Here is a 9,628-nt window from a genome sequence, read left to right as displayed (position 1 = left end):
TTTTTCTCTACATGTTCAGTACGATTGTGTACAATGTCTGACATGCATAATAAAAAAATAGTTAGATTTTGTAAGGCCTAATGGGTGCATGCAAAAATCAAGACTGATGGTAGCAAACGAGTGGATGGATCCAAAACTAATGATAGCAGGTAGATTATAGCTTCAGTTTAAAAAGATAGACAATGGATCATCTATTGTTTGTTGCCCACCCAACATGAACCACATAGAAGACCCCAGATGAACCAGATAGTAGACAGATACTATTCGTTGTTGGCTCGATATGAGACCCATGGGCAATTCAAAACTCAAGATTGAACGATAAAGTAGCAGGTAATAATAACCGATGTATAACATAAGCAAACACAAAAGACTGCGACCTCTCTTCCGGAACTGTGTAGTCATCAGGTTCATCTGCTCAGTCGATGATGGTAATGCAGTTGGCATGGCTGCCGGCAACGGGGAAGATGATCTGAGGCGGCGAAAGGAAGTCTGCAGGGGGATCTCTACTGAAGTGAACGCTTCTGTCGATGGTGCACCTCAGGTGGGGTGGATGACGGCAGGAGCAGGACATAACACACAGAGTTTTCTTTGACGCCTATCTGAAAATGAAGTAAATCTGTAAGGGCTCCTTAGAATTTGAGGATTCTACAAACGCAGGGACAGGAAAAACACAGGAATAGGATAGGAATGCACGTGCAAAACAAAGCATTTGGAAACATAGGATTTCAGTCAACCTGGGTGTTTGGCTCACATGAATTGGAAGAACAGAGGAATGGAGAAACAAAGTGATGCGACGAGTGTACAACCTCTTTGGCATAGCCTTGCGGACCTCAGCATCATTGGGATGGACATGGAGGATGGTGATGATGCTGGTGTGACTGTCGGAGGCGGGGAAGAAGATCCGAGGCCTCTGGAAACAGCGCCGAGGGTACTGGTCCGCTGTGATGGACAGTTCCGTTGTTGGAGCAGCTCCGCTAAGGTGTACGGCGACGAGGCTGAAGCATGACAAGACACACAACGTTAATCTGAAGTGGGACCCTATTATCATCTGTAATAGATGATGTAAAACGCATCAGCCGCGCCACGGCCGCTCCGACAGATGTCGTAAGTACTGTTCACTCTGAACTTAACTGAAGAAAATGAACTTCACAGTCGAAACTGAATTTTACTGTCGAAACTGATTGAACTAGTAACAGAGCATTGTAATAGATGTTTAGGGCGTTCGAGCACTAGTAGCAGAGAAGCAGTGATCTAAATCAGCAGATGCTCGAGCAGGGAACGAACTAGCAGAGAGCAAGTCGTGCAGTAGCACCGCGAGCGAGTGCTAAAGCAGCAACTCCTGTAGCTGCTGGGGGTCATGCAGCAGCAGCAGCGCAAGTGAGAGCAAGAGCAGAGCAGCAGCACGAACGAAAGCAGGAGCAGTGCAGCAGCGCGACCGACAGCAAGAACAGAGCCGCAGCGTGAGCGAGAGCCGGAGCAGCTGCAGCTAGTGCCGTTGTGGAAGTCAACGCCGAGGAAGCAATGACATGGGGGAGAGACGCCGTGGATGTGGCCGGCGACATCGCCGTCGATGGAGGCCCGCCATGTCTGCTTGATATCGAGCACCGGCAGCCCCGTGAGATCGAATAAAAGATAAAATGCAGCGGTGAGTGCAGAACCTCCTTGGTGGCACCGAGTTGGCCTCGGCTTCATCGGAGGAAATGGTGAGGTTGCTGCGATTCCGGTGGGGCAGGTCAAGACGGTGCTGTGGGGATTGAGGTGGCACGATAGACGAGGCAAACGTCGGGGCGGCTCCTTAGAGGTGGAGGACGGGGCCGCTGATCCGGCGGGACGACGAGATCGACAACGGATCCTCATCTAGTGCGGTGGATGAGGGACGGCGAGCTGTTGCGGTGGACGAGGTAGTCGGGGAAGAGACTCCGGCTGGGCGGCGGTCAGGAGGCCGACGGAGGAGCGTGGGGTTTCGCGGGTTTTGGCGGCCTCGGTGTACGAATGGGGGGGCGAAGGGGGAGGGGGGAGCCAAGCTTAGTAACGCGCTTGTCCGAAATGTAGGGTAAGTTACCAGCGTACCCCCACCGGTTTTGACACCGCGACATGGAGCTTCATTTCTGGCTGAGGGGTAGAAGGGGGATTTCGTGTGTCTGGGCTGCGGGAGCGATTTCGGATGAGGAGGGAGTTCTCGCGCGCGTCCAAATTTCGGGATAACAAGGCGCGGCACGGGTTGAAGAAGCGTGAGTTTCAAAGCAGGTGAGACAAAAGATACTCGAGCTTGAAAATTTCGGGATAACAAGGTGCGGATTCCTTGTTCGGCAGAACAAACTTGACGTGTAAAAAACAATTCATACAAGACACAAGAGAGTCGTGTCCCCTTTTACTATATTGCTATAGATGCCATTGAAAAAACTACAAGAAAAATGTAAAAAAAATTGGGAGAACAAGATTACCCTGCATAGTACCAAATTGATTCACACTTCCCTCAACAACAACAAAAAACAAATCAATTCCCACCAAAGAAAGAGTAATGTCCCTTTTTATATGATTACAGATGCCATGATCTCGAATTTCAATTTTTGAATCCATGTTATGTTGAATTTGAATATATCGTTAGGTGACCTTGCGGTTTATAATTGATGTAGTCGTACATTTTGATCTTCCATCATATATGAACATTTTACTCCACCATGTGAACATATATATTGTCGTCTACCATATGGACTAAATTTGAATCGATTTTCCTTATTTGAATACGATTGTTGTCAAGTTATACAATAATTTAAATATTATCTTGATAACAAAAAACATACATATAGCAGTAATCATATTTCACTATGAACTACATGTACCATACGCTCTCCAATTCAAATATTTGTATCCATTTTATGTTGAATTAAAATCATAGTACATTATTGGTCTAGGTAGCGAGATGTTTGGGATAATCTAAACCCTGTTTTCATACGTATAATTTTTGGCTGAATTGGGACAAGTTTTGGTATAAGCCTCTTGCAAAACCGGAGATTCTCTCAACAAGCCTCGTGGTTCTGAGAAGGAATGTGTCACCTTTGTGTGCGAAACAATATACGCTGCCTCCCCCCTGATTTATTTACAGAGGCAACATAGAACTATATGAGTGCCCTGTTAAATTTTGGAATTATTTCAGGTTCATTTGGCCTCTTTATACATTAATTGAGTTTCTGGACTTTGAATGTGCGTAATCTAAATATTAATTGCATGCACATGCTCCGGTGCACCAAAGTGGGTTGAAAAATCACATGTTTGTCCTTGGTTGAATTTCTAGGTCCCATGGAAGAAATGAGAATGAAATTCAAACATCTGGGCATCATGACTCGGCCGAGAACATCGAGAAACTTTGATTTTAAATTCATGTAAATCCAAAACTCGCCTGGAAATCATGAAACTTGGCATGGTGTCATGTCATGGCACTAACATGTTGTGGTAAAAAATTGGGCCGATTTGGAAGCTCGTGGTTCTAAGAGGGAACGTGCCACCTTTGAGTGTGAAACGATATACGCTGCCCCCTTGAGTTTCTTAACAATGGCAACATAGAACTACATTAGTGCCATGTTAAATTTTGGAATTATTCCGGGTTCGTTTGTCGTTTTTTATACATTAATTGAGTTTTGGTCATTTAATGTGCATAAGTCAAATTTGAACTACAAGCACATGCTCTCGTGCACCAAAGTTGGTTGAAAAATCTCATTTGTGTCCTTGAGTGAATGTCTAGGTCCCATGCAAGAAATGAGAATAAAATTAAAACATCTGGGCATCGTGGCTCAGCCGAGAACATTGAGAAACTTGGTTTTAAAATTCTTGTAAATCCAAAACACGTCTGAAAATCATGAAACTTGGCATGGATGTCATGTCATGGTACTACCATGTTGGGGTAAAAAAAATTGGCCGAATAGGAACATATTTTGGTATAAGCTTCTTGCAAACCGAAGCTTCTCTCAAGAAGGCTCGTGGTTTTGAGAGGGAACGTGCCACCTTTGAGTGCGAAACGATATACATTGTCCCCCTTGAGTTTATTTACAAAGGCAACATAGAACTACATGAGTGCCCTGTTAAATTTTGGAATCATTCCGGCTTCGTTTGGCCTTATTTACACATTAATTGAGTTTTTGGTCATTTAATGTGCATAATTCAAATTTGAAGTACAAGCACATGCTCCCGTGCACCAAAGTTGGTTGAAAAATCACATTTGTGTCCTCGGGTGAATTTCTACTCCCTCCTTCCGTCTATATAGGTCCTAATGCGTTTTTCGAGACTTTGACCAAACGTTAGAGCAATAGTATATGACATGCAACTTACACAAAGCATACCTTCAAATTTGTATGTCAAATGAGCTTCCAATAATATAATTTTCATAGTATACATATCATGTTTTATTAATCTTGTCAATAGTCAAAGGTTGTCTTGAAAAACACATTAGGCCCTATATAGATGGAAGGAGGGAGTAGGTCCCATGCAAAAAATGAGAATAAAATTCAAACATCTAGGCATCGTGGCTTGGTCGAGAACATTGAGAAACTTGGTTTTAAAATCATGAAACTTGGCATGGTGTCATGTCATGGTAGTACCATGCCGTGGTAAAAAAATTGGCTGAATAGGAACAAATTTTGGTATAAGCTTCTTGCAAATCGGAGCTTCTCTCAAGAAGGCTCGTGGTTGTGGGAGGGAACATGTCACCTTTTTGTGCATAATTCAAATTTGAAATACAAGCACATGTTCCAGTGCACCAAAGTTGGTTGAAAAATCACATGTGTGTCCTCAGGTAAATTTCTAGGTTCCATGCAAGAAATGGGAATGAAATTCAAAATTCTGGGCGTCGTGGCTGGGTTGGAAATATTGATAAACTTAGTTTTTTAATTCCTGTAAATCCAAAATACGCATGAAAATAATGAAACTTGGCTTGGTGCCATGACATGGCACCAACATGCTATGGTAAATTTGCATTCCGATTTGCGAAGGCGCACACATTAACAATCAACAAAGTTATTTTGGAACAAGTGTTGTCACGTTACAATCGGAAACACAAGTATTATTGAAACCATGGGCGTTCTACTTACTAGTACCATTTATGTGCCGCCACGCGTCCCCATTTTCAATTAGCTAGGAGGCGCCGTGCAGGGTAGCTATTTGAGTACGAGAGGCGTGCGATCAGACCCCTACGCGTGCTTATCGGGAGGAGAGCCCTTTGACCTCCATCTGCCGTCCACCTCTCTCCCAAGGTCTCCATTAATGGCGCCCGAGCCTCTGTTTAATGGCATGGCTATGTCTCACTCGACTGAGATTTAAGAGAGAAAAAGGAAAATCTGAAAGCACGTATCTTGATGTAAGATCCGACGGACCTATATAGCATCTACTGCGACTTATAGCAAGACTGATGAATATATAAGGACGATTAATTTTTTTGATCAAAGAAGGGCTTCCCCCTTCCGATTTTCATTACTGAAAACCACCACAATTCACAAGAAGTTCAGCACAACTCCAGCCTAACACGAAGGACTAAAAGCTACCAGATTGAAATCGCAACATCCCAAGAGGCCAACAAAGGCTGAACATCCGCGCTAGAACCCAACATTTCACAACCGACGACACAATCCACATCCTAAACCGATTATTACATCAAAAGAAACCAGGAAACTGAAGGAAGCCCAGAGGCAACTAGAAGAACAGCAACACTAAGGTCGCCACATCAAGAGTTTTCTTCATTCCAGCCTCGCAACATTTATGTTCCACAGAAAGATAAGGACGATTAATTGTATTACATAATTAGAAAGATAATTAAAAAGCCACATGCAGCTACGCCCGAAATACACAAGGGCAAAAGAAGAAGGAAGACAAGGATCTGGCTTGCTGATCTCTACTTTCTTGATGCGTTTCTGCAGGCCGCGGGAACTAGTCTCCGCGGCGAGCGGCGATGAGCTCTTTCGTGTCCTCAAGACGCTGCTTGAGAACATCCACGGATTCCTCCACCAGCATTTGGCGCTCGTTGCGGAGCATGCCATTCTCGTCCATAAGTTTCTTGTCCTCTTCAACAAGGCACTGGTCTCCTCCTGCTGGTCTGCACTTCGGACGATCTTCTCCCTCAGCAGGTCGTGCTCGGCCCGGAGCCTCTCATTGCCCTCCCTTAGTTGCCAGATGACGCCGGTAGCTTGTTCAAACGAGGCTTTCTTGTCATCCTGCAAACCTCGCCCAGCCGAAGATCTGATCCATCTGGCTATGGACGATCACATGCATGCGCCTGTAACAATCGTCGCTTGCCCGCGAGAAATTTTCCCAGGCCGCCGTGGCGCGGCGAGACATCTCTGCTGGATTCGCAGCGCGGTGGGACATCGCTGCTGCTTCCACGGCGTGGCCGGACCAGTCTACTGCATCGACGGCGCGGCGGGACATCCGTGCTGCTTCAGCGGCACGGGGGGACCTCTGTGCTGCTACTTCCGTGCGGCGGGACATGTCGGCTGCTCTCGCAGTGAGGCGGGACATCTCTCGTGCTTCCACTTCCATGCTCGCCTCTCCCTGGTGGTAATCTCTCGACCCAGAACTCACGCTGGTCATGGCAGACACAAGGGGAGGATGCTGAATGACTTGTTTGTTTTTGTGGATGAGGAGTTGAGGAGGAATGTGCAGTCATCTTGGCATACTAGTATTTATAACCGAGTACTAATACGCTCCTAAGTGGGAAACCGTTTAGGTTGTGATCGGTGTGAACAGGTTTGCAATTCAATATAACATGGTACTAATACGCTCCTAAGTGGAAAACCGTTTAGGTTGTGATCGGTGTGAACAGGTTTGCAATTCAATATAGCGTGGAGTAATTTGCAATTCAAATTTTAGTTTTTCCATTTTATAAGGCTCAATTTGGTTGTTCCCCAACACATGTTCAGATTCCAAGGTGCATTAAATCATTGCATGCAAGTATTAAGAGAAAATTGACCAGTGCATGTACTTTATGCATGCATGCATTGCAATTAATGCATTGATAAACATAATTTTTTGAGAAAAACAAGAGCATTAATTAGGTGCTTTTGCAAACTACAAAAAATATTCCACCACTCACCATCTTGGTTGGTGAGATTTCTGAATTAAGCCCTATAAACCGGAAAGGAGGGAGTACTGCTGTGTACGTGCAATAACTGGCACTGTCGTATACATATCTAACGGTTAATGGGGCGTTCGACAGGAATAGCCGCGTGGCGAGCTCTAGGCTAGTCTTTTTTCAGACGCATTAAACCTATCTCTCGGGACTTCTCGCACGCACCATCGTGCCACCCACAAAAACTTGGACTCTGAGTTTAGTAGTACGTTATACAGGAAGAGAAGAGGTGCACGCACGCACTCGTCCTCTCACACACGCGTCTGTTTTTTCTCGAAAAGGAGGATGATGACCCCCGGCCTCTGCATCTGGGAGTCACACACGCATCTGTTGCTACGAATTGTAGTGTTCTCAACCATCCGATTGGCTCTATCATGGATGTACCGATATACTAAAACATGTCTAGATACATCTATATTTTGACAAATGGAAGGCATGTATTGTGGAATGGAGGGAGTGCTTGTCATCAAAATGGATAAAAAGGGACATATCTAGAACTAAAATACGTCTACATACATCTCCTTTTATCCATTTTGATGACAAGTAGTACTTCTTACCCAAAGGAACTTTATATCCAACATACACAAAATATCCGTTCGACTGTTCGAAATTACTGATCTGGTGTCGAAGTAATTGCTGCATCGCCACCAAAACCCACCATTTCTTAAGCTAAAGTAGACCAAGGTAATCCCTATATTAGCATATTACTAAGATAAACAGAAGGCACTGTAGAACCATTTAGGACGTGAGCTTGTCAATCTGAATGTGGAGGGACACAAGCTTAGCCCCGGCCAGCAGCTTGGGCGGAACTGTCAAGAAGGTCAGCTCATGCACGTCGACGTCGTCGGGATCCTTGCTGCTTGTCACCTCCATTTCCACCTTGACGGCGTCGGTCGTGCCTTTGGGCTCCCCCGGTGGGCCGTTCGCCCACAGCTTGGCCAGGTAGTGCGGTAGTGGGGACGCCCGCGCTCTGATGCAGACGACCGACATGGCGATAGGCGCGCCGATGTCGAGCACGCCGCCGACCAAGAAAAACATGCAACGGTTCTCCTCCGCGAACAGCAAGAGTCGTGGCTCCGACAGTGGCACTTGCAGCTGGAGCACCTTGCCGCACTGGATCATGTGCACAGGCATGGGATGCGCGGTGCTGATGTGGTGGTAGAGCGCCGGCGGCGGGCCTTTGTAGCCGCAGACGGGCATGGGGCATTTGCAGGGCGCGAGCGGACACACGCTCTAGTGATCGGCGAGCTTGTGGTAAGTGACGTAGAGCCCACAGCCTTCATGCGGGCACTCCACCCTCACCGACGAAAGGACGGAGTCCACCACCGTGTTCCGCACGTCGAAGCCACCGCCAAGCTCGCACTTCTGGCACTGCTGCTGGTTCCCGGGGCGCTCGACGTGATAGTGCGCGCAGGCCAGGTGCCCTCCCTTGCACTGCAGAAATCAATCAAATAGCACATCAATCAAGAAACCTGCACCTTGCTTAATCATCCAAACGGACGAGGTGTATTCAACCTCATACACTGGAAGTGTCAAGGGGCGGAGGCACAAGAGGCAGTGGAGCACAGTGAGGTACATCAAGACCTTAGAGAGCTCCATCATCGGGTCCTGTTCGGTCTGCATGATCTCGCCCTCCTCGTGCACAACCATCTCTCGACTTGGGCCGGGGTATTACAAAGCTTTACCGTCACATATTTTATACTACTTCAAGGTGCATTAAATCAACACATGCAAGTATCAAAAGGAGAGTCACGGCATGCATGAATGCGTTGTAATTAATGCATCGGTAAACGCAAATTATTGAAATATATCGAGTGCAGTGCTTTGATGTGTCGCGTCAACTCGTATATCAATGAGAAGTTTGATTATCCTCTCCCTCGCGGACTTAACTGCACCTGCCTTTGGCTGTATGATAGGTTGGCCACACACCTGTCGGGCCCACCTGTCATACATGCAAAGGCAGGAGCGTCCCTCCTCGCCCATGAGCGTGGTGGCTGGCAAGACTAGGAGAAGCTTTCGCTACACGCTCTCCCTCCCACACGTGGTGGACATGCAGCAGTTCAATCGGTGTCAGATGGCCAGAAGCGTACTGTAGTACTCCTCCAGTGCAGTAGTACTCCATCATTATTCGACTTCCCGAAGAGGCGCAGATCCATGCGCCGCTCGGACACTCATGTGGCAGTTTCATGTGTAGAGTAGTCTAGGATAGCGTGTACCATGCCTGTAAGCTTAAAATCGTTGGGGTCGGCTCCATGCTATGTGGCCGTATCGAAGTTTTAAAAAAAATAGTCTTCTGGCCCTACCTGACGCCCTGGTGATTGTAGTTTGCATGCTCATCTCGTCAAGACAAGAATATATTTTTTAATTTGTTTTTTTTGAAAAGGGGGGACTCCCCGACCTCTGCATCAGAACGATGCATACGGCCACATATATTTTAATTTGTGGTGGGTAAATGTTAGAGGTTGCAGCAAATATATTGTACACTGCGGGTCTTTCAGCCAAGTTTAGAGGCAA

The 9,628-nt window shown here is 46.4% G+C and overlaps 1 protein-coding gene across 1 annotated transcript; it reads right to left on the bottom strand.

The window, feature by feature from the left end:
* Nucleotides 1-4,880: 4,880 nt before the first annotated feature.
* Nucleotides 4,881-8,314, bottom strand: LOC147985718 (uncharacterized). The gene is made up of 2 exons (XM_087541715.1): nucleotides 7,890-8,314; nucleotides 4,881-4,887 (listed from the first exon to the last, which is right to left on the bottom strand). Exons 1-2 carry the CDS (start codon nucleotides 8,312-8,314, stop codon nucleotides 4,881-4,883), a joined length of 432 nt encoding a protein of 143 aa, XP_087397841.1.
* Nucleotides 8,315-9,628: the final 1,314 nt, after the last annotated feature.

The sequence above is a fragment of the Triticum urartu genome, chromosome 2A (genome assembly GCF_056163025.1).
Source record: "Triticum urartu cultivar PI428250 chromosome 2A, HENAU_Tu73, whole genome shotgun sequence".
In the NCBI taxonomy this organism is placed as follows: domain Eukaryota; kingdom Viridiplantae; phylum Streptophyta; class Magnoliopsida; order Poales; family Poaceae; genus Triticum; species Triticum urartu.
This window is presented reverse-complemented; position numbering and strand designations above follow the sequence as displayed.